Below are 25,960 nucleotides of genomic sequence, written 5' to 3'. Positions count from 1 at the left end.
TGTATTACCATCTTTTCAGTTAGCCATTAAAAGGTATCAACTACTGAGGACTCTCAATCCTGAATATTTTTGTATGAACTCGTAATGACTTGGAAAATCATAATGGCCAGTCAGTTTTAGCATTTATTGAACCTAGTAAAAAAAGCCATACAAAAAATAAGTGAGGGATTGCACTTTTTTGCAATTTTACCACACTTGGAATTTTTTTCCTGTTTTCTAGTACACGACATGGTAAAACCAATGGTGTTGTTCAATAGTACAACTCGCCCACAAACTACCATCTACCATATTGATGGGAAAAATAAAAGTTATGGCTCTGGGAAGAAGGGGAGCGAAAAACGAAAATGCAAAACCGAAAAAAGCTCTGGATGTTAATGCAAATCTCTCCCTCCTTCTGTCTGGCCTTTCTGGTAGGAGTCCCCTAGAAAGTGTACAGGGAAATCGAAGCACAAAGCCTACACTCTGTTCGGGCAGGATCTGACTAGCACATGGCTCAAAAAATTATGCCAGGCGTGTATCAATGACAAGCTGGCTAATAAGACCCCTGACTTCTCTTCCACCTTAAGAACTGTCATCAGAGCGGAGGTGGAGAATTCATTAAAAGTCCCAGTCCCTCTCAGGGGAAACGCCACATAGGGATAGGGCTGAAGTGTCTTCCTCATCGTCGATGGCATCAGACAAGGGGGTTCTGCGAGATTCTTCGGAATCCTCGTCAGAAAGCCACTCGGGCTCGGGTTACTGCTTCCTTCTGGAAGTGGTGGACAATTTAGTTAAAGCTGTAATGTCCACAATGGGAATGGTCGACCAGAAAATCTATCCAAGATATCATGTTTGGCACCTTGAACTAGAAAAAACCTAGATCCTTTTCTATGAATGAGAAATTACTGAATCTCATTAGGAAAGAATGGGAGAAGACAGATAGGAAAGGCCCCCTGCCATCCTCCTTCAAAAGGAAGTACCCCTTTGAGGAAGAGGCGACCTCGTCCTGGAGTAAAGCTCACAAATTGAATGTTGCCATATCCAAGGCCTCAAAAAGTTTAACTCTCCTCTTTGAGGACTGAGGATTATTGAAAGACCCTCTTGATAGGAAGGTTGACTCCTTTCTTAAAGCTACGTGGGAGTAGGCAGGGCAGGGGCGCCTGAGACTGGCCTTTCCGGCAACCTGCACAACGAGGTCTCATGGTCAGGCTGAGCACATTGGAAGACCAGCTGAGCGAGAATTCGTCCAAGGACTCCATTCTTTCCAATATCCCGGTAATCAGGGGAACAGCGGCCTTCTTGGCAGATACATCGGCCGACTCAGCCAGACTGGCTGCGAGATCTGCCGCATTATTTAATGCAGGCAGGAAAGCAGTCTGGTTAAAAGGTTGCCCAGGGGACATTCAGGCAAAAGGGAATCGCTGTTCTTCCCTGTGAAGGTCAATACTTATTCAGCTCAGCTTTGGATGATGTCCTAGAAAAAGCAGCCGACAAGAAGAAAGTGTTACCGAAACCGTCCTTTCGGGGGGAAAAGATACAACAAAAAGAGAACAACCACGGAGCATAAGAGGTGGGAGGATAGACCAAGAAAGAGCAAGGGGTTCCTGTTCGGTACTTCTTACCGAAGTGGTAGAAAGCCCTCCAAATGACTCACTACCCCAGGTGGGAGGAAGGCTCTCCCTCTTCCTTCCAGCCTGGAAGAAAATTATCCAGTCCTTGGTGAGGGCAGGAGTTCGGGAGACATCCCCCAAACAGATTTGTCCCACGAGCAGGAGAAGGGGAAGGCTTCTATTTTCCTCTGTTGTTAATAAAGAAGCTGGATGGCTCGTATAGAATAATAATAATTTTTATTTCTATAGTGCTGACCTATTCCGCAGCACTTTACATTTCAGAGGGGACTTGTACAGACAATATACATTACAGCATAACAATAATCACATAGATCATAACAGATACCAAGAGGAATGAGGGTCCTGCTCGCAAGCTTACAATCTGAGGAAAAAGGGGAGACACGAAAGGTGGGTGGTAACAGTTGCCCTGATTGTATTGACCAGCCATAATGTTAAGAGTGTAACAGTACGGATGCAGAGGGATAATGGATGCATAAAGCATGTGGGAACATGATGCAGGGAACCTGGTTATGGTAAAAAACTTTTGGCTGTGCCACATAGGGATAGATTAGGTTGTGTTGAGGCGGTAGGCCAGTCTGAATAAATGCGTTTTCAGGGCATGCTTAAAATTGTGGGGATTTGGGGACTAATCGTATTGACCTGGGAAGTGCATTCCAAAGAAATGGCGCAGCACGTGTATAGTCTTGAAGACGGGAGTGGGAGGTTCTGATTATTGAGGATGCTATCCTCAGGTCATCAGCAGAACGGAGGGCGCGAGTAGGATGGTATACTGAAACAAGGGAGGAGATGTAGGGTGGTGCTGAGCAATGAAGAGCTTTGTGGGTGAGAGTAATAAGTTTGTACTGGATTCTGGAGTGGATGGGTAGCCAGTGTAATGACTGGCACAAGGTAGAGGCATCGGTGTAACGATTGGCGAGGAATATGATCCTGGCAGCTGCATTCAAGACAGATTGGAGGGGGGAGAGTTTGGTAAGAGGGAGACCGATTAGAAGGGAGTTACAATAGTCGAGACGAGAATGAATAAGAGAAACCGTCAGTTTTTGCAGAATCAAAAGTAAGAAAAGGTCGAATTCTAGAAATGTTCTAGAGGTGCAGATAACAAGAGCGAGCCAGTGATCGGATGTGGGGGACAAAGGAAAGCTCAGTCAAGTATGTCCCCAAGACAACGGGCATGTTGCTGGGGAGTAATAGTAGAACCACACACGGAAATAGCAATGTCTGGTATAGGTACATTGGTAGCGGGAGGAAACACAAGGAGTTCAGCCTTTGACAGGTTCAGTTTCAGATATAGTGAGGACATGATGTTAGACACAGCGTTTAGACAATCGCCGGTGTTTTCTAGAAAGGCTGGCGTGATGTCAGGAAAAGAAGTGTATAATTGGGTGTCGTCAGCATAGAGATGGTACTGGAAACCAAATCTACTGATTGTTTGACCAATAGGGGCAGTATACAAAGAGAAGAGAAGGGGGCCTAGGACTCATCCTTGAGGAACCCCAACAGTAAGGGGAAGATGAGGGGAGGAGGAGCCAGCAAAAGATACAGTAAAGGAGCGGTCAGAGAGATGGGAGGAGAACCAGGAGATAACGGTGTCCTTGAGGCCAACGGAGTGGAGCATAGTGAGGAGGAGCTGATGATCCACAGTGTCGAATGCTGCAGAGAGATCCTAGAGAATTAGCATGGAGTAATGACCATTTGATTTAGCTGTTAGTAGATCATTAGAGACTTTAGTGAGGGCAGTTTCAGTAGAATGTAAAGAGCGGAAACTGGATTGGAGAGGGTCGAGAAGAGTTTTCTGAGAGATAGCGGATAAGACGGGAGTGGACCAGGCGTTCCAGTAGTTTAGAGATGAAGGGAAGATTAAAAACAGGTCTATAGTTAGCTGCACAGTTTTGGTCGCGTGATGGTTTAAGTAGTGGATGTATGATGGCATGCTTAAATGAGGAGGGAAAGATACCAGAAGACAGAGAGAGGTTAAATATTTGTTAGGTGAGTGGTGACAGCAGGGGAAAGGGTCTGGAGTAGATGTGACGGAAATGGGTCACTGGTGCAAGTGGTTGGGCGGGAAGATGCAAGGAGCCTGCTTACTTCTTCTGTGACTGGTTCAAAGTCAGAGAGTGAGCTAGATGCAGTGGGGGGGGGAGGACAGTGCATGGTATGAGATGACTGGGAGATAATTTCCTGTCGGATCTGGTCAATTTTTTCAATGAATGATTTTCAACCTGAAGGGTCTGAACAAGTTCATGAAGATTCCAAAATTCAAGATGGAATCAATAAAATCAGCAATACAATTGCTCTTTCTTGGTTGCTATATGGCCGTTCTGGACCAAAAGGACGCATATTACCTCGTGCCAATACGCGTAGCATTCCAGAAGTATCTGAGTGTCAGTGTCAGTAGGGGGCACCTTCAGTACAGGGCCTTTCCCTTTGACCTGGCAGTTGCCCCTTGTGTATTCGCAAAGTTATCGGAGGCTATGGCCCACCTCAGGCAAAGAAAGACTGGTCATCCCATACCTGGATGACTTCCTGATAGTAGGCTGTTCTTTCACTCATTGCCACACTTAAGTGAGAGACATAGTCACTATCTTAGAAAGCTTAGGGTGATGTTTGAACCTAGAAAAATCAAGGTTAGACCCACAAAGGACACAGATCTTTCTAGGACTCTTACTTGATTCATAGCAAAAAGCAGCTGACAGCACAACGGAGGGGTGGATGCCAGTTCAAAGGTTCATGGTCCCAAATGACCATTAGTCCAAATAAGAAAGAGGAACAGCATCCAGTCCGGGTGAAAAATTGTATCAAAAATTTATTCTGCCAGTACAAAATACAACGTTTCGGCCTTATTATGGCCGAAATATACATGTACAGGAAAAAGGCCATAATATGGCCGAAACGTTGTATTTTGTACTGGCAGAATAAATTTTTGATACAATTTTTCACCCGGACCGGATGCTGTTCCTCTTTCTTATTCTTACTTGATTCATGTCAGCAAGAGTGTCGCCTTCTGGATAAAAAGGAAAAATTGCTCAGTATCCTCTCCAGGTGAATACAAGATCCAGTGATATCCCTCCTTAGTGCTGTGTCCTTCCTGGGCTCCCTGACCTCATGTATCCCGGTCGTGAAGTGGGCACACATCCACTCGAGGGTGGTTCGTCTTGAAAGACTACGTTTCTTTCAAGGGTATCTGGAGGGTACACTGACTCTGCCTTGGGAGCTTCTGACGGTGGAGAATGTGTTAGTCTCCTACCTTTCCTGCGAGGTCATCATGTAAAAAATACTGTCTCACAACCAGGTCACAGTTGCATACCTAAATCATCAGGGGAGTACACGGTCTCATTCCCTAATATATATTACCAAGTGAATTTTCATCCTTGCGGAGAGAAATATCCTTTCTCTATCTGCACTTTACATCAGAGGAAAGCACAATATAACAGCAGATTTTTTGAGCCCAGACCACTTCTATAAGGCAAATGGTTTCTCAAAATGGCAATATTCAGATGTTTGGTGGACATATAGGGGTGGCCTGAAATCGACCTTTTTGCTACTCGGCGGAACAGCAAAGTGGAGAGATTCTGCTCCCTGGATCCAAAAGAAAATTCTCAGGCGGTAGATGCCTTTTGGATCAAATGGGACTTCACCCTGACCTGTGCCTTTCCCCCAATCTGTCTAATACCAGCTGTTCTCAGGCAGGTCAGACAGGACAAGAGTAGTACTCATAGCCCCCTTTTGGCCCAAGGCAAGCTGGTTCTTTTGGATGAGGAACATGTCAGTCATGGAACCGTGGGTCCTTTCAGAGATCCAAGACTTTCTAGCTCAGGGGCCCTCGTTCCATCCTCAGGTGACTGGGTGTCATTTAACAGCCTGAAACTTGAGAGGTCAGTGCTAGAGGGTAAGGGGTTTTCTACCAACCTGGTCTCTATCTTGCTTGCTAGTAGGAAGCCAGTCACTACAAAAATTTTACGGTAGGACCAGGAAAAAGTTCCTGTCATCTACAGGGTGTTCTCTGGAAGGAGAGGTGCCCCTAAAAGAGATCCTGGAGTTCCTTCAGAAGGGGGAGGAACAGGGCCTGGTGGTTAGTACCTTGAAAATTCAGCTACTGGACTTGGGGGCTGTGTATATTTATAACCTCGTGGGTAACCAGTGGGTGGTCAGGTTTATTAAGGTGTGTGCTAGATCCAGACCAGTCCCAGGGACCAAGGTCCCTCCATGGGACTTGAACCTGGTCTTTGAATGCTTTGACAGTATCCCCCTTTGAGCCTTTAACTGAAGGGTCAATAAAACTAATTACATTAAAGACTATACCCTTAAGGGGGCTTCACACATAGCGATGTCACTAGCAATAGCGCTGCTGCGTCACCGATTTTGTGACGCAGCAGCGATATTGCTAGCGATATCGCTAAGTGTGATACTTGCCTCCGACCGGCTCCCCCGCTGGCTATCGCTGATTGCGTGAGAACGTCCTGGACGCGGGCGGGAGGACGTCTTGATCGCAGTGTCTGACAGGTAAGTAACGACCGCTGACCGCTGCTACATCGCTGGTGAGATCTGCCTGTTTGGCAGCTCACTAGCGACGATTTAGCGATGCACCAACGATCCTGACCGGGTCGTATCGTGGTCGGGATCGCTGGTGCATCGCTAAATGTGATGGGACCCTTAGTAGCCATTAAGTCAGCATGGAGAGTAAGCAATATACAGGCCCTATCCGCTGATTCTCCATTTACCATGATAATGGACGATAGGCAGGGTCAGGTTTTAAAACTGCTTTATCTGCCTAAGGGCCCCGTCACACACAACGACGCACCAGCGATCCCGACAGTGATATGACCTTGTCAGGATCGCTGGTGCATCGCTACATGATCGCTGGTGAGCTGCCAAACAGGCAGCTTCACCACTGATCAGCACGACGCATGTTGCTTAGTTACCCGCTGTGTATGTTAGAAACCAGCGTGCTGGTGTAAGGAGCTGGTAACCAAGGTACACATTGGGTTTCTAAGCGCCGCGCGACACTTAGAAACACGATGTGTACCTTGGTTACCAGCTCCCTGCACCAGCACGCTGGTAACCAAGGTACACATCGGGTTTCTAAGCGCCGCGTGGCGCTTAGAAACCCGATTTTTACCTTGGTTACCAGCTCGCTGATCACTGGTCTCCCGCCTGCCACACACAGCGATGCGTGCTGGCCACTGGGAGACCAGCGATCAAAAAAGTGTCCAGGCCATTCGAGGACTATCAGCGATACCCGGCAGGGGGGCCGGTCGCTGGTAAGTGTCACACATAGCGATCTTGCTGGTGTGATCGCTGTTGCGTCACAAAGCTTGTGACTCAGCAGCGATCTCGCTAGCGAGATCGCTGTGTGTGACGGGGGCTTAAGGTACTATCTAGGTTCCATAGGTCACAGGAGATATCTTTACCTTCTGTCCTAATCCAAAGAATGATAGGGAAAAGAAGTTCCACACCCTAGATGTCAGGAGATGCCGCCTTCATTATTTGCTGGCGACAAAATCTTGAAGGAATGATAAGCAAAGCCCTATCTTCTTCCAGGGTTCTAGGAAGGGGACGGGAGTCTCAAAGGGTACCCTATCCAGGTGGATAAGGGAAGCTATCAGATTGGCCTATGTAGGCACAGAAAGACCAGTCCCGGACAAACTAAGGGCCCACTATACAAGAGCGATGGCAACGTCTTGGGCTGCAAGAGCAGACGTGTCTGTAGATCAGATCTATAAGGCAGCTACTTAATCGTCACCTTCTACCTTTTATAGCCACTATAGACTGGGTCTTTTTGCCTCTTCTGATCTCACATTTGGGAAAAGGATTCTACATGCTATGGTCCCTCCCTGATAGAATAATTCTCTGTAATGCTCTCATTGCTGCTGTCATGGGTGACAGGAAAACGCGTATATTACTTACCGGTAATGTTTTTACGGAACCCATGACAGTACCCTTATATTCGCTCCTGCCATAAGCCATCACCTTCTGGTTGGAGGGTTATTGTATATAGTTTACTACTTAACGTGGGGTTAAGGATAATTTGTATGAATGTATATACATACACCAACACCGAAGCTGCTGCAGCCCCCCCAACCTACAGTCTCCTCCACCATCCTGTAGAATGTAAGCCTGTAAGGGCAGGGTCCTCTCCCCTCTGTATGAATCTATCATTGTTAGTTTGCTTACTCTATGCAAAATCTGTAATTTGTATGTAACCCCTTCTCATGTACATCACCATGGACTCAATGGTGCTTTTATAAATAACAATAATACATTTTTGTACACTAACTCGGAGGTCCTCTCATGCTCTGTAATCCACTGATGCGGAGAGAGGAGCCGCCCTTTTTATCTTGAAGTTTTCCTGTCCTTGAAGGGTGGATCCCCTCTCTCGGTGCTGTCATGGGTTCTGTAAAAACACATTACTGGTAAGTAATATACATGTTTCCCCACTGTTAAAAGGTTTTCCAGGCTTAAGATATTGAATATCTATCCTTAAAATAGTTCATGAGTGCAACATTTGTGTGGGTGCCGGATTTTCTTTTAATATCTGACAGAATAGTTGCTGTCACTGTTTTACATAGGGCCAGAATTGGCGGTGAAAATGGCTAATTGGTGGGGATGTCTGAGTCCAGCTTATCTCATATTGATTACTTATGCTAAAAATAGGTCATCAATGCCAAATGTCTAATAAGAAATCTGTTCATCTAAAACTTTGGTTTTGTCAATTTTCATGGGTTTCATTGTTGTCTGCAGGAATTTCAGATGCTCCTGTTATTACTGCTACAGTAGCTGCACCGATTAGCACAGTTGGGAATTTTAGATGCACATATTATTGCTGTCAGAGGCATATGATATCGCTGTTGCGTTATTTTGTGTGCTTGTCTTTCTTTGTATACTGAATAGTCATTTTCATCTTTCTGTGTGCTAGAGGAAGCCCAACCCATGGAACAAGAACCAAAGACATCAGATTTTGCAGAGCAACAAGGCTGCCATGATTGTCCTGGACCATCTGCCTCAGCCACCTCAAGCCAGTCTCATTTTTCCCATGCTCCAGAAATCTCATCAAGAAAAATACAGTCCGTCCTGCAGATTGATCGGCACCAGATCCAGGCGGTGGGAACAGCACAACAAGCGCTAGAACTGCAAGGGCTTGGTTTAGCGGTGTATGACCAAGAAGTTCTGGAGCGTGGGGTCTTGCAGCAAGTAGATAATGCCATCAATAAAGCCAGCCAAGCAGCACGAGTGGCTGAAGCGGAGAATGAACAACACGAACTTAAAGAGGAGTTGAGGTAAGAGGTAACACAACTTTTGAAACAAAACATTTTACTGAATTTTGTTCCTATGACCAGGATATGCCCTCACTATTTGGAGTTTTGACTACCGGGGCGCAACAAATTTTTAGTGGGCTACGATGTTGCACAGAAGTGCACTGGCCAGCGTTTGCTTTGGGATCTGTATCACAGCCCCATTTATGTGACACTTTACAGTTTGAATCGCATGTTTTTGGTTAATCTTTTTTTATCCGACAGGAAATTTCAACACATTTTTCCAGGACGTCCACCTGTCAGCACCATGGAGGACCTCCTTACAGGGACAGGAAAGCACACGAGAGGTTAAAAGGTCCCACGCCCTTTCCGTCAGTGTTTCTCCTGTCCCTGCATGGAGGGACACATGAAGAGTTGCTGCGCAGAGCTTACCGGAGTGCTCAAGTGGATTGTGTGGCCAGTCCAATCCTTCCCCCTGTCAAAAAGCCCAGGGCCGAAACTTCCCGTTGGGGAGTCCCTCTGCCCCAAAGGCCAGTGAGCAGGACAACGCTCCTCCCGGTGGGAGGCTCTCGGCTCCAGATATCTGACCGCCGGATCCCTGACGATGGAGGCGGCGTGAAGCACAGTCCTCGCAGGCAGCTGGGCTTCCGGGTGGGTGCTGAGGTCACGAGCAGGCGCCGTCAAGGGCGCAAGCGGCAACTTGCATTCCAGGGTGGAACGCGGAAGTGTCCGGCGCTTGGTTTCCCAGCGTCTCGCGAGAAGACTTCCGGTGATGTCACGGACGCTGGGTTTGAACTGCAGCGCGCGCTCCGGGGGAGAGTGACTGGCTGCAGCAGGAGAAGCCGTTGCAATGGAAGCAGAAGCACCAGACGGAGGGGTAAGTGCGCCTGGCGCAGCAGACCACCCTCCCCACAGCCAGCCCTGCTGCCATTTAAAGGATGGACTGACCTGACTATCCCTATCTTATGCCATTAGGATAAGAGAACCCCAGCAGCTCCCCCGACCGTGACTAAGGACTCCGGCAAGGCCTCAGCAAAATCTGTCAGATGCCCTGTATACCGCGTAAAGCTACCAGACACCCATGGCAAAACCCTCTGTGGACCTTGTACATCAAGGGCCATAAGAGATGAGCAGCCATCCCTCCTCTCAGAGATGAGATCCCTGATACGGGACGAAGTCCAGCCTCCTACGACAACAGCCTCCCAGCCCAGGGCCTAGCCGTAAGCGCGCAAGGTGGGAGGCAGAGCCAGAGTCCGAACCAACCTCTCTCGTGTGTTCCGACTTCCAGGACTCTGATCCAGAGGAAGGAGAGATCCCAGCAAACAGCCATGACCGGGGCAGGAAGTACCGGTTTCAGTCGGAGGACACTGACGAGTTGGTCCAGGCTGTAAGAAACACTATGCAGATTGAGGAAGTCCCTAAGCCACAATCCAGACAGGACCTGATGTTCGGGGAATTCACATCAGAGACAGACGGGGTTCCCTATAAGTGAACACATCAGAGCTATGGTCCTAGAGGAATGGAAGCATGCCGATCGTCGACTGGTATTGTCCTGTGACTTAAAAGGTTGATTACCTTTTGATCCAGATGAGACAAGGCTGTGGTAAGAGATTCCTAAGATCGATGTCCCGGTAGCCAAGGTCACCAAGAAGACCGCCATCCCGTTTGAAGACTCTTCAAGCCTCCGTGACCCAATGGACAGAAAGGCGGACATTCTCTTAAAAAGGACATGGGAGACTTCTGCAGCTCTTATTAGAGCTACCATAGCAGCCACCTCGGTGGCCAGATGTATGTTCTTATGGATGGGTCAGTTGGAGGAACATCTGACCAACAAGACCCCTAGAGCCGATGTCCTGGCATCTCTTCCGCTCATGAAGTCAGCCACGGCGTTCCTATCAGACACGTCGGCCGAATCAGTCAGATTTGCAGCCAGGAAAGGTTCCCTGTCTAATGCAGCACAGAGAGCTGTCTGGCTTAAGTCCTGGTCGGGGGATAATGCTTCAAAGTCTAAATTATGCTCCTTCCCCTTCTCGGGCCTAAGAGTGTTCGGGTCAGTTCTAGACAGCATCTTAGAACTAGCTTCTGACAAAAACAAGGGATTTCCCGAGAAAAAAACAAAACGGCCCCAGACCTTTTGGATAGGATTCTTCTCTGGGAGACAGCCAGACTTTAGGAGCCAGGGCAAGTCCAACAGAGGCTCCTACAGAAGCTCCCACAGCCAGGGTGGGAGAAGCAAGGGCTCCCTGTTTGCGTCAACCTCCAGATCTAAGAGGCAATGACGCCATTGGCATCGGGGGAAGACTCCGCCACAACCAATCGGTACTCATAACCATTGCGGAGGGCTACAGCATAGAACTTTGCTCCACTCCCCCCGAAAGATGTATTTCCCCCACCATAGTCCTGACTGACTCCGCCATGTAGGCAGACCTACAAGATATGGATAGTTCGGCGGTTATAGCGCCGGTTCCCCTGGCAGAGATGGGCAAGGGGCACTACTCCTCACTATTCTACATCGCAAAACCATCCGGTGAGGCCCGAACTATTATAAATTTAAAACCTTTAAATGCCTGGGTCAGGTACAAAAGGTTCTGGATGGAATCAGTTCGGTCAGCAATACATCTCATAGACCGGGACGCTGTCATGTGCACCCTCGACCAGAAGAGTGCTTACTATCAGGTCCCGATCCATCCTTCATCCCAGAAACCGCTAAGGTTCGCAGTCAAACTACCGACCCGGACTTGCCACTTCCAGTTCCAATGCCTCCCATCCGGGCAGGCTTCAGCCCCCCAAATCTTCACAAAGCTGGTAGCAGAGTTAGTGGCCTACTTGAGAAGCCAAGGAATCGTGATTATACCATACTTAGACGATTTTCTTCTGGTGGCAGGATCAGAAGAAGCGCTCATCAGAGACAGAAACCAGACGATCACAGTAATCGAGTTCCTGGGCTGGATTATCAACTGGCAGAAGTCAGACCTGATACCAGAGAGCAGGAAGGTCTTCCTCAGGGTACTCCTAGACTCAGGATGCAGGATATCCCTTCTACCAGAAGAAAAGCAGGAGGCAATACAAAACAGTCGAAGACCTCCTGAAGCACCGCACCGCCATAAGAGTGGCCATGAAGGTTCTGGGCCTTATGACGGCATGCATTCCGTGCGTCAGATTGGCTCAGTTCCATTTGAGACCCTTACAAGAGAAGATTCTCTCGATATGGGATCGGCGTCAGTCTTCACTCGACAGACCCATGAATATACCAGGGCCTGTAAAGAGATCGCTTCGGTGGTGGACACAGCCCAAACACCTGCAGGTGGGTGTACTATGGACCACCTCTCCATACGTAATAGTCACCACAGATGACAGCATGTGGGGATGGGGAGCCCATGTAGAAGGGAAGATCTTTCAGGGCAAATGGCCAGAAGACATCAGAGACAGATCCTCCAACTTCAGGGAAATTTATGTGGTTTTGGAACCCTAAGACGAAACCGGACTACCCTAAAGAATCAACCCGTTCGAATACTGTCCGACAATGTGGCAGCAGTTTAGTTCCTGAAGCACCAGGGAGGTCCCAGGCATCGACCACTTCAGGTCCTCGAGTAGAGAATATTGTAATAATAATCTTTATATATCGCCAACATATTCCACAGTGCTTTACGGTTTTACAGTTTCAAAACACAAGTCATAAGATTCAATGTTAAAAATATAAAAATTAAAGCAAAACAAGACTACCCTGCTCGTGAGAGCTTAAAATCTACATTGAGGTGGGAGAGATACAAAGTACAGGTGTGTAATTACCATGGTGTATTTACAATGATGGTCCAGCCATCTTGAGGGAGTGAGGGATGGATGGATGGAGATAGTGAATGGGCTACACATGCACACTTACACATAGAATGACTTTGATTAGTGAACGTGATAGGCCGCTCTGAACAAATGTGTTTTGAGGGAGCGCCTAAAACTATGCAAATTGTGGATAGTTCTAATTTCTTGGGGTAGAGCATTCCAGAGGATTGGCGCAGCGCGGGAGAAGTCTTGGAGTTGGGAGTGGGAGGTACGAATTAGTGCAGAGGTTAGTCGAAAGACATTTGCAGAGCGCAGCGGTTGGTTAGGAAATGAGGGAGGAGATGTAGGGAGGTGCTGCACTATGGAGAGCTTTGTGGGTGAGAACAAGTACTTTGAATTGGATCCTATAATGAATGGGCAGCCAATGTAAGGACTGGTGAAGAGTGGACGTGTCCGAGTACTGATTAGCCAGATGGATGACCCTGGCTGCTGCATTAAGTATGGACTGGAGAGAGGATAGTCGAGTAACGGGGAGGCCAATTAATAGAGCGTTGCAGTAGTCCAATTGAGTGGATCAATGCTACAGTGAGGGTTTTTGTTTCCATGGTGAGAAAAGTGCAGATTCTAGAGATGTTCTTTAGGTGTAAGCGGCAAGAGCGGGCAAGAGATTGTCTATGGGATGTGAAGGAGAGATTGGTGTCAAACATAACACCCAGACAGCACGCCTGCTGCTGTGGTGTTATTATGGTGCCACCCACGGAGAGGGAAATGTCAGATTTAGGGAGGTTAGTAGACTGCGGGAGCAGAAGAAGTTCAATTTTGGAGAGGTTGAGTTTCAGATAGAGAGCGGACATGATGTTGGAGACTGCGGACAGACAGTCACTGGCGTTCTGTAGTACAGCCGGGGTAAGGTCGGGGGATGACGTATACAGCTGTGGCCAAAAGTATTGACACCCCTGCAATTCTGTCAGATAATACTCAGTTTCTTCCTGAAAATGATTGCGCAAACAAATTCTTTGGTATTATCTTCATTTAATTTGTCTTAAATGAAAAAACACAAAAGAGAATGAAGCAAAAAGCAAAACATTGATCATTTCACACACAACTCAAAAAATGGGCCAGACAAAAGTATTGGCACCCTCAGCCTAATACTTGGTTGCACAACCTTTAGCCAAAATAACTGCGACCAACCGCTTCCGGTAACCATCAATGAGTTTCTTACAATGCTCTGCTGGAATTTTAGACCATTCTTCTTTGGCAAACTGCTCCAGGTCCCTGATATTAGAAGGGTGCCTTCTCCAAACTGCCATTTTTAGATCTCTCCACAGGTGTTCTATGGGATTCAGGTCTGGACTCATTGCTGGCCACCTTAGAAGTCTCCAGTGCTTTCTCTCAAACCATTTTCTAGTGCTTTTTGAAGTGTGTTTTGGGTCATTGTCCTGCTGGAAGACCCGTGACCTCTGAGGGAGACCCAGCTTTCTCACACTGGGCCCTACATTATGCTGCAAAATTTGTTGGTAGTCTTCAGACTTCATAATGCCATGCACACGGTCAAGCAGTCCAGTGCCAGAGGCAGCAAAGAAACCCCAAAACATCAGGGAACCTCCGCCATGTTTGACTGTAAGGACCGTGTTCTTATCTTTGAATGCCTTTTTTTTTTTTTTTTTCTCCTGTAAACTCTGTTGATGCCTTTGCCCAAAAAGCTCTACTTTTGTCTCATCTGACCAGAGAACATTCTTCCAAAATGTTTTAGGCTTTTTCAGGTAAGTTTTGGCAAACTCCAGCCTGGCTTTATGTCTCGGGGTAAGAAATGGGGTCTTCCTGGGTCTCCTACCATACAGTCCCTTTTCATTCAGACGCCGACGGATAGTACGGGTCGACACTGTTGTTCCCTCGGACTGTAGGGCAGCTTGAACTTGTTTGGATGTTAGTCGAGGTTCTTTATCCAACATCCGCACAATCTTGCGTTGAAATCTCTTGTCAATTTTTCCTTTCCGTCCACATCTAGGGAGGTTAGCCACAGTGCCATGGGCTTTAAACGTCTTGATGACACTGCGCACGGTAGACACAGGAACATTCAGGTCTTTGGAGATGGACTTGTAGCCTTGAGATTGCTCATGCTTCCTCACAATTTCGTTTCTCAAGTCCTCAGACAGTTCTTTGGTCTTTCTTTTCTCCATGCTCAATGTGGTACACACAAGGACACAGGACAGGGGTTGAGTCCACTTTAATCCATGTCAACTGGCTGCAAGTGTGATTTAGTTATTGCCAACACCTGTTAGGTGCCACAGGTAAGTTACAGGTGCTGTTAATTACACAAATTAGAGAAGCATCACATGATTTTTCGAACAGTGCCAATACTTTTGTCCACCCTCTTTTTTATGTTTGGTGTGGAATTATATCCAATTTGACTTTAGGACAATTCTTTTTGTGTTTTTTTTTTTTTTTTATTTAAGACAAATTAAATGAAGATAATACCAACGAATTTGTGTTTGCAATCATTTTCAGGAAGAAAATGAGTATTATCTGACAGAATTGCAGGGGTGTCAATACTTTTGGCCACAACTGTATGTCAGTATGTAGTTGTGTCTCATCAGCATAAAGATTGTACTGAAAGCCAAATCTTCTGATGGTCTGTCCAATTGGAGCCGTGTAGAGAGAGAAGGGGCCCACAGACTGATCCCTGAGGTACCCCGACAGTGAGAGGAAGGGGAGATGACGTGGAGCCAGAGAACAAAACACTGAAGGAGCGGTCAGAAAGATAGGAAGAGAACCAGGAGAGAGCAGTGTCCTTAATGCCTAGTGACTGGAACCTAGAGACTAGGAGACGGTGGTCAAAAGTGTCGAAAGCTGCAGATAGGTCGAGAAGAATGAGCCGAGAGTGGTCACCGTTACATTTTGCTGTCAGGAGGTCATTGGTCACTTTGAGTGCAGTTTCAGTCGAATGTGGGGGGGCGGAAGCCGGACTATGAAGGGTGTAGAAGGGAGTGAGTGGAGAGGTAACGGGTAAGGCAGGAGTAAACTAGGCGCTCCAAAAGTTTAGAGACGAAGGGGAGATTGGAGACTGGTCTGTACTTGTTTGTGCAGGATGGGTTGAGAGCAGGTTTCTTTAGTAATGGAGTAACGATGGCGTGTTTGAAGGAGGATGGGAAAATACCCGAAGAGAGGGAGAGATTAAAGATTGCAGTTAGGTGAGATGTGACGACTGGAGGAGATGTGAGGGAATGGGGTTGGTAGTGCATGTAGTCGGAAGAGAGGAGTCTGGAGACTTCTTCTGTGATGGGATCAAATGTGGAAAGTGAGCCAGGGGAGATGCAGGAAGGGATGGGAGTCACAGCACTTGGTGGTTGGGAGAAGATTTCCTGACTGATATTATCTATCTTTTCTATAAAGTGGGAGGCCAGGTCATAAGCACAAATGTCTGTGATACGGGCTTGTGCTTTTGGCCTGAGGAGGGAGTGAAAAGTGTCAAAAAGTTTCTTGGGGTTGTTGGCTAGTATGGAGATCAGGGTGTTGAAGTAGGTTTGTTTGGCGAGGTGAAGGGCAGCGTTATAGGTTCTTAATATAACTTTGAAGTGGATAAAGTCTTCTGGTGTTTGGGTTTTTTTCCATAGGCGTTCAGCACTCCTATAGCATCGCTGGAGAAGTTGATTTTGCGATGCGAGCCAGGGCTGTTTTACGCTGTACTTGGAGGTTCTCAGGGTGAGGAGAGCTACTTGGTCAAGGGTGCTTCTAAGAGTGTCGTCGTAGTGATGAACAGCCAGATCAGGACAGGACAAAGAGGAGATTGGGGACAGTGATGACTGTAGGGAGTCTGAAAGTGTCTGAGGGTTAATGGCATGTAGATTTCTGAATGTGTGGTAGGTAGGAGTGAGCTGGGGTGGGCGAGGATTTGTGACCGTGAAGGAGAGAATGTTGTGGTCAGAGAGTGGAAGCGGTGAGTTATTTAGGTGGGATATTGAACAGAGCCGGATAAAGACCAGATCAAGGGTGTTATCGTTCTTGTGTGTTTCAGAGGTTGAAAGCTGCGAGAGGCCTAGTGAAGTGGTTAGTGATAGAAGCTGCGATGCAGATGTGAAAGTAGGGCTGTTAATGGGGATGTTGAAGTCTCCCAGGATAAGAGTTGGTAGTTATGAGGACATGAAGTGCGGCAGCCAGGCTGAAAAGTGGTCAAGGAAGTGGGTGGGTGAGCCTGGGGGCCGGTATATGACCGCTACTCTGAGGGAGAAGGGGACGGAAGAGCCTGAAGGTGTGGACCTGAAAAGAAGAGAATGAGAGTGATGGAACTGGGGGGGATGACCTGGAAAAGTGCATTGTGGGGACAGGAGTATTCCGACTTCGCCACCATGTCTGTTTGTGGGTCTCTGGGAATGAGAGAATTGTAAGCCACCATAGGAAGTGGCAGCATTAGAGACAGTGTCAGAATCCTGAATCCAGGTTTCAGTGAGGGCCAACAGATCAAGAGAGTTGTTCAGAAAGTAGTTGTGCAGGAAAGGAAGCTTGTTACTAACAGACCATGAATTCCAGAGGGCACAATTAAAAGATGGAGATGAGGGAGTGCAAGTAATATTAATAAGATTATTATGGTTTCGATATGAGGTAGGGTAGGGGTTGAGGTTGGGGGATGGTGGACCAGGGTTGGAGGAGATGTCACCTGCAATCAGTAGGAGTAGGAAGATAAAGAACAATTAGTTGTTGGAATTGTAAGTATTTTTTTTTCTGCAATGTGTTTGGGCAAGATGGGCTGAGGTTTCTCAGGAAGGTGAGGATTGCATGGGAGCTGTACTTGGGAGAGGGAAGTATAGAGGGGCTGATGTGTATGAGTCGTGATGGAGGGGGGATGGGGTGGTGAATGTGGATGGCAAGGGAGCACAGGAGGATAGATATAAAGTACATTAATATTTTCATGGGCAGAAGGCGTAGTACGCTCAGTAACCGCAATTCACCTGGAGGGTTCTCAGAACGTAGTAGCAGACTATCTGAGCAGACAGCAAGTCTGCCCGACCGAGTGGGAGCTGAACCAGGAGATATTCCACCAACTGTGTCAGCGCTGGCGGACCCCCAGAATATATCTATTCGCAAACTGAAAAAACTCGAAGGTCTCCAGAGTCTGCTCCCTGAACCCCGCTGACCATCCGGAAAGCATAGATGCCCTGAGACAGGTCTGGGAAGAACCCCTCTCATACGCGTTTCCACCGCTGGCACTCATCCCGGCGGTACTCAGGAAAATCCTTGAGGACCGCGCAAAAGTGATGATGGTCATCCCATACTAGCCAAGAAGAAACTGGTTTCCCCTACTGAGGACCATGGCAGTGGAAAGCCCAATCGAGCTCCCTCTGAAGAAAGATGTTATCCACTATGGCCAGATCCGCCACCCGAATCTAGCAAGACTTCCCCTCTCGGCCTGGATCCTGAAAGGGACATCATGATAGCAAAAGGCTTATAAGATCAGGTCATATCTACTCTACAGGCCAGCAGAAAACTGGTCACATCCGCAATATACCTAAAGATATGGGAGAGGTTCTGTCTGGAGGGTGGCAGGTCCGACTTCGTGGCGGGAACCCCTGACCTCCCTAGCGTCCTAAACTTCCTGCAGTCGAGGTTTAATAAAGACCTTAAACCCAGCACTTTAAAGGTCCAGATTTCAGCCCTGAGCTCCTTCTTTGATTACTACCTGGCCTCTCACCCTTGAGTAGTAAGGTTCTTAAGGGCCACACAACGGCTACGCCCTACAATCAGGCAGCTCACCCCAACCTTGGGATCTTAACTTGGTCCTCAGATCCCTATGTAAGAATCCTTATGTCCCCAGTGAGGAGATGTCCATCTCGACTCTCACTCGGAAGATGGCATTTCTTGTAGCCATAACCACGGCTAAGAGAATTGTTGAGATCCAGGCCCTGTCCACCATAGACCCATATCTCCAAATCAGAGAAGACCATATAATCCTGAGATTAGACTTGGCATTTATTCTTAAGGTAGCCTCTAGCCAAAATTTAAACCAGGAGATAGTGTTACCATCCTTCCGTGACAACCCTCGCAATGAAAAGGATCAGAGTGTCCACTCTTTGGATGTGAGACGTGCCGTTACAGATTATATAGAGGCCACTAACAGTTGGCGTATTGAACCAAACCTATTTATCCTTTTTGAGGGGAAAAAATAAGGGGGAAAAAAAAGCATCTAAGGCATCCACCGCAAGATGGATTACTTCGGTAATCTCAAACGCCTACCAGTCTAAAGGCACTAATCCACCAGATAGCCTAAGGGCCCACTCTATTTGGGCGGTATCTGCCTCTTTGGCCGAGCGAGCAGGCGCCTCGGTGGAGCAAGTCTGTAGGGCAACAACCTGGGCCAGTCTTGACACATTTTGCAAGCGCTACAAGCTTGATGTGCTATCTGGTCAACAGACCGCATTTGGGAGAAAGGTTCTCCAGGCGGTAATCCCACCCTGAGGAGGTGCTTTGGTACTCTCCATGGTGCTGTCAAGTGGATGTCCTGGAAAATACTGTAGGTATTAGACCTACCGGTAATGATGTTTCCAGGAGTCCATCCTGACAGTACGGGTAGTTTCCTCCCTGTTCATGTTATGTCATATGCTGTAATATCATTTGTCATTAAAGTATTATTTCAATTATTGTATCTACGCTGTGGTACTCGTTAAATCACTGAGGGAAAGTGGGTGGGACAGGACCTTTTAACCTTTAGTGTGCTTTCCTGTCCCTGTAAGGAGGAGGAGGACGTCCTCCATGTTGCTGTCAGGATGGACTCCGGGAAACATCATTATCGGTAGGTCTAATACCTATTTTTCTGTTAAAATATCTTGAACGCCGACGAGGGCATGGTTTATATCCGAGTTTAATATGATGCAACAACCAGAACATATTTACCAGTATTTTCTTTAATCGTCCTCCACGACAACACCAAAGAAAAGGGACAGAATACACAGGTCAAATAGCCCCTCCCACATCTTCTCACCAGTGTGTTTCCTGTCCCTATGGGGGCATGAGAAGGTCATTTTGCTGAGCTCTGTGGCCAGTGGCAGAGACTGTTGTGTACCTGGAATTCGAGCTGGGCAGTGGCGGACGCTTGCTGCTCCTGTTTCCTTTGGACACAGTACCGTTCCATTCCTTTTCCACTTTTTGGTAAAGTTGAATGGCTGTGATAGCAAGAAGTGGTAATTTTAAACTTGGCTTTTAATAATATTAGCATATAAAATATTAACCAAATAAGTCAACGTTGACTAAAGTGCAAACATTGCAATGCTACAACACATATATATAGTATGTCACCACTACTTACCAACTTATAGGACCTTCGGTCCTGGCAGTATAACACTAGTGACAAAATGAAAAGGATGTTATTAGAAACAGTCAGTCATCCAGAGTGTGCCTCTGTTAATATACCTGGTATATATGGACATATAGACTGCATTAATGGTCCCACAAAATCCCCATAAATACTTAGGCATCACATAAATAATTAGGAATCATATAAAAGAAGGAACCCTGTCACCCAATCATCAGTAGTGGGGTAACGGAGTAGGGCCCATATGGTGATGACTGGGGAAGTGGATAGTTCACAAGGGTGCGCTGCTCACCACTGTCCACTACTTTTATATGATGCCTAATTATTTATGTGATACGTAAGTATTTGAGGATTTTGTGGGACCATTAACCCCTTCATGACAGAGCCCTTTTTTTTTCGCTCCCCTTCTTCCCAGAGCCATAGCTTTTTTATGGCCATGTGAGTGCTTATTTTTTGCGGGGAAAAGTTGTACTTTTGAACACCATTGTGTACTCAAAAACGGGAAAAACACTCCACACTTGTTTTTTGGATTTTTTTTAACCATGTTCACCAAATGCTAAAACTGACCTGCTATTATGATTCTGCAGGTCATTACAAGTTCATAGACCCCAAATATGTATAGGTTCGTTTTTTATTTAAGTGGTGAAAAAAAATCCAAAGAATAAATTGCGTCTCCATTTTTCATGATCTTGGGTTGGGTGAGGGCTTATTTTTTGCGTGCCGAGCTGACGTTTCTAGTGATACCATTTTGGTGCAGATACGATCTTTTAATCGCCCGTTATTGCATTTTAATGCAACATTGAGGCGACCAAAAAAACTTCTGGCGTTTTGACTTTTTTTCTTGTTACGCCGTTTAGCGATCGGGTTAATTCTTTCTTTATATTGATCAGGCGATTGCGAATGCGGCGATACCAAATATGTATGCTTTGATTTTTTATTTTTTTTTTTGTTTGTTTTAATTGTTAATATTTTTAAAAAATTTTTTTTTTTTACTTTTGCCATGCTTCAATAGTCTACATTGGAGACTAGAAGCTGCCCATCAACAGGCGATGATCAGATGGCCTGTATGTAGCAGAATTGCTGACTTTCAGTGAGCGCCAACCAGCAATCCGGTTGTGATAACCATAGAGGTGTGCTGGAGACCTTTGGTTGTAATGCGTACCCATCGGTGAACCGCGTTCATGTGTCTGGGTCACCGATGGGCAGGATTTCCGGTGCACATGCCGGAAGCGCGTGTTAAATGCCGCTGTCAGTTTGACGGGGGCATTTAACGGGTTAACAGCCGCGGGTGGATAGCGATTCCACCTGCTGCTGTTGCGGGTACATATCGGCTGTTCAAAACAGCTGACATGTGCCGGAAAAGATGTGGGCTCAGTGCCAGAGCCCATATCAAAGAGGGAGACACGACATGCGCCGTACCAGTATTGCACATGTTGTGAAGGGGATAATGCAGTCTAAATGTCCGTGTATACCAGGGTCTATAACAGAGGCACACTCTAGATGACTGACTGTTTCTGATTAGGTTCTTTTCATTTTGTCGCTAGTCTTACAATGCTGGGACCGATGGTCCTATTTGGTGGTCAGTACTGGTGACATATGTATATATTGATCTCTTTTTGGTGTGCTGTTGCACGGTTTGCACTTTAGTCAATGTTGACTTACTTGGTTAATATTTTATATTTTAGTATTATTAAAAGCTAAGTTTTAAATTACCACTTCTTGCTATTACACTACTGAATTCTGGAGGTTTAATTGTCTCTTTACCCGTTGCTTATTTGTAAAGTTGAATGGCTGCATGTTGGGGCCTCATGGAGCTCCGCAGCCTTCCACCTCCCTACTCTGTTTGACTGCACGTGCGATTACCAGAAGTGACAAGACGCCGGGAGCTCCTGTACAGCTCACTTCTGGGTGCATTATGGGGTGGAACACATGAATTACCGTGCATTACAGTGTGCATGTAGTGGATTCAGCGTACAGGATTTCTGCTAGTGAATGCAAGGGAGTCCCCCTTGTTTTCACCTTCAGGCCAGAGGAAGGAGTTTTACTCGGTCTGGTCACTTGGATACTAGTACCCTGGATAGAAGAAACCCTAAGGTAGGGCCTATCCTTTGACTTTTGAAGGGTTTATGTTCTTCCTGACCTACATGTGCACAACCCAGCGCTAACCCAGTTCCAGAAAGGTTCCTGACATTGGTAGGTCTTATTCTAAGGTGCAGGTGATAATTTTTTAGCTTGACCTTCTCCTTCTCCCCTTTCAGGGGAACTAGGGTCTTGCATGTAAGCCGTAAATGCAATATGTACTAGGAAGCGTTCCTTCTCCCATGCGAAACTACTATGCCAGGGATGCACAGACAAGGTCATTAAAGAGGAATAGCCTTCCTTAATGGACGAAATTTAAGGGGATGTTTGCCAAGTGATTCAACCTTCCCTGGCCTCCTTTTACCAATCCACATCCAGGACTCCTTCAGGGTCTAACAAGAGAAAAATGAGTTTAGAAGAGGAGTTGGACTCAACTGTTAGGAATATCGCACGTCTATACCGGGAAATTGCTGGAAGCAGGAGAATTAACCTCAACCTTCGGACTTGGCCGTGGAGAAAAAGAAATGGTTCTCATCTGAAGATATGGAGAAACTTCTTACAGCAGTAAGGAATACCATAGACGTGGAAGAAGTAACACCACTCAGACTGTTCAGAATGAAATATTCGAGGGTATTGGATCAAAAAAGAAAATGGTGTTTTCTTTACATGAAGACTTTCAAAGGCGAAAGTGTCCAAAAATATTACTTTGCTGTTTTGAAGATTCTTCTCAGCTTAAGGACCCATTGGATCGGAAAATGAACAGCCTGTTGAGAAAATCCTAGGAGACTTTGGCAGCCTTACTGAAAACGAATGTTTATAGTTGTGTGGCAAGCTTAGTTTTGTTGGTTGAATCCATTGGTAGATCATCTTTGTATGGGAACTCCCAGAGAGGATCTGTTAGGTTCCCTGCCTCACCTCCAGTAGTCCACGTTATTCCTGGCAGATGCGTCCACGGAGTCAGTGAGGTCAAAATCGTCACGTGTGTCATACTCTGTGGGGTGAGCAGTCTCGAAAACACATCTCCATTCCACAATTTTAGCCAAAATGAAAGAGGTTGTCCACTATTACATTGATGTTTTATCGTCTGGCCAGGGTCTGTCACCCAGCACCCCTGCAGATCAGCTGTTAACGGAGACGGAGGCAGCTACCGGTTGGAAGTACATACTTGCGGAGCTTGGCTGTCTACTTGTAGTGGCTGTTGCAGGGTTCTGCGCATCCACCTACTATTGAATTGAATAGGAGGCAAGTATGCAGTACCACGCGATGGCCACTACAAGTAGACGGCCAAACTCCGCAAGTATTTCTGGTTGACGGAAGCTCATTAAACTTTGTTCCTTTCTTTTCTGGGTAGAATAAATGTTTGGCCTGGTGATAGAAGATTTATCTGAAAAGGCCTCAGATAAGAATAAAGCTTAGCCTAAACCAAAGAACTTAAGGAGGAGATCCTTTCGTCTACTACAGAACCAGCCCCTTCAATACAAAGAGAAGTGAAAATCGGGACAAGGCAGAAATAGTTTTAGATAGACGCCAGAATGGTAGGTAGGCTGAAACTCCCAATTCTTCCCTCAGTGGCAGATGATTTGTTCCATCCAGTGGATCGTGAAATCCATCAGAGAAAGAGTATGGATGGAATTCTTCTTCTCCTGTTCCCTGCAGAGCCCGAAAGTAACTCTCCTTTCTTCCCAGGAATTATGAAACATCCTGATGTCCAGTCCCCAAGGTTTGTCACAGACATCAGTAATCCCAGCTATTCCTTGTAAGCTGGGATTAATGAGAGGAGAAAACTTTGTCATGGCAACAATTGACTTACAATTACCACGTTTCCATCCATCCATCCTACTGGAATTTAAGATTTGTAGTTACCCAAGTAAGGCTACTTTCACATTTGCGCCGTTTTGCGCAGCGTTTCGAGCGCACATGAAACGCAAGAAAAAAAGCTTGCAAAAGCATGTAGACGCAGTGATTTTTTTTTTGATGCATCAGCGTGCGCATGAGGACAAAAAAACGCAGCGTTAGTATGCATTTTCATGCATTTTTACATGCGTTTGCGTTTTTTTAGGCGCATGCGTTCTCTAGGTGTCACATTTCACAGGAGGAAAATCCTTGAAAAATTCTTGAAGCAGACTCCACCAATGGGACACCAATGGGCGTGTGTCATGGGAATTCTTTATATAGACCCTGTTTACAGCTGAATTCTACAGATTTTGTTGCTTTTTCCTTTGTAAACATGGATCTGCGCTGGAAGAGTTTTCGCTTCAATTTGGATCTGGACATCGCGCTGTCTCAGGCTTTTGCATTTGCTTGCCAGCAACAAAGGGAGAGAGAGACAGCGGCGGCGTTTGTGGATACATCCGATTTTTTTGAACTCCGGGAGAGCCGTGGAGCGTACCATACCCTCTACAGCGAGCTCCAAGGAAACCCGGAGAAATTTAGTGACTATACCCGGGTATCCCAAGAAAGCTTCAGGGATTTGCTTGCTCGTGTTCAAGAAGCCATCCAGAGACAGGACACACGGCTCCGTCGTGCGATTCCTCCTGAGGAACGGATCCTGGTCACATTACGGTACGTAATATTTAGAAACCAATCCCAGCATATTTTTTTTTTTTTTTTTTGTTCTGCCATGTACTATTCAAAAGCAGGCAGAATTATTGTTCTGCCATATGTAGTAAACAAAAGCCTGCAGAATTATTGTTATGCCATGTACAAATATTTTTTTATTTTAGTGTTTTACAAAACCCTAGACATAAATATTAATCTTTGTTCTTTCTCTGTTTGGCAGATTCCTGGCTACTGGAGAGACCCTATCTTCACTCCACTTCCAGTATCGGCTTGGAATATCAACCTTGTCGGGAATAGTTGTGGACACCTGCTGGGCATTGTGGGACGTTCTCTGTCCAGAATTTATGCCCCTGCCCACCCCGGAAAAGTGGCTTGATATTGCCGAAAAATTCTGCAGAGTCTGCAATTTCACCAACTGTTTGGGAGCGGATGATGGGGAAACATATCCGGATAATCAAACCCAAAAGAAGTGGATCGGAGTACTATAACTACAAATAGTACTTTTCTACAGTACTCATGGCCATTGCGGATGCAGACTTGTCTGTTGCAGTGGACATTGGGGCATTTGGCCGGGGCAATGATTCCCAGGCTTTTAAGAACTCTGACATGGGCCGTCGGTTGTATGGCAACCATTTTAATTTCCTCATGCAACGGCCTCTTCCCCACACCGAAGGTCTGCCACAGCCATTTGTAATGGTTGGGGATGAGGCATTCCAAATGTGCCAAAACCTGCTGAAACCCTACTCCAGCCGGGACTTGGATCACACGAAAAAATATTTAATTGCAGACTCACCAGGGTCCGAAGAACTGTAGAGTGTGCTTTTGGGATTCTTGTCTCCAAATGGCGCATTCTCGGCACAGCAATTAATCTTAAACTTGAAACAGTGGATGAGATGGTGAAGGCGTGTGTGGTTCTACACAATTTTGTGATGGCTAAAGAGCACCCTAACTTTGAACTCGATGAACCAGCTGCAAACCCATTGCCTGAATTCACTCTGCACCCTCTCGGGTCATCAGTTGAAATTGGCCAAATGAGGGACCAATATGCAGCCTACTTTATGTCTGATGTAGGACAGGTGGAATGGCAATATCAAATGGTGTAAAATTGTTTTCTTGTGTGTATGTTAATAAAAAACCTGTTTTGATACCTGTACCGAGAGCACTCTGTTTTTATACACTCCGAAACAATAATCACCTGCCCAGGTGTACCAGTGAATTCAGGATGCTGTGTTTTGTGCATCATGAATTTACTACTACTCCTGTCCAGGTGAGTATGCATACACACAAGTTGTATGACCTTTATCATTTCTACAGTTTTTGTTCAATTTGCAGCGATGGTGGAGATAATACAACTAATATTTGTATCACCTGGTCTGATACAA

General features: G+C 46.3%; 1 protein-coding gene across 3 annotated transcripts in view; it reads left to right on the top strand.

Moving 5' to 3' along the window:
- Positions 1 to 25,960, top strand: part of ERCC6 (ERCC excision repair 6, chromatin remodeling factor) — a 258,882-nt gene that overhangs the window by 19,408 nt on the left and 213,514 nt on the right. For 2 of the 3 annotated variants that reach the window (XM_073552075.1, XM_073552074.1), the window contains exon 2: positions 8,524 to 8,884. In XM_073552075.1, coding sequence (XP_073408176.1) covers positions 8,538 to 8,884 — 347 coding nt within the window. In that variant the 5' untranslated portion in view covers positions 8,524 to 8,537. The remainder of the gene's footprint in view (positions 1 to 8,523; positions 8,885 to 25,960) is intronic. The other variant, XM_073552073.1, reaches the window with a different exon arrangement.

Source organism: Dendrobates tinctorius, unplaced genomic scaffold (assembly GCF_039654945.1).
Source record: "Dendrobates tinctorius isolate UK_male_01 unplaced genomic scaffold, ASM3965494v1 ptg000184l, whole genome shotgun sequence".
NCBI classification, from domain to species: Eukaryota; Metazoa; Chordata; class Amphibia; order Anura; family Dendrobatidae; genus Dendrobates; species Dendrobates tinctorius.
This window is presented reverse-complemented; position numbering and strand designations above follow the sequence as displayed.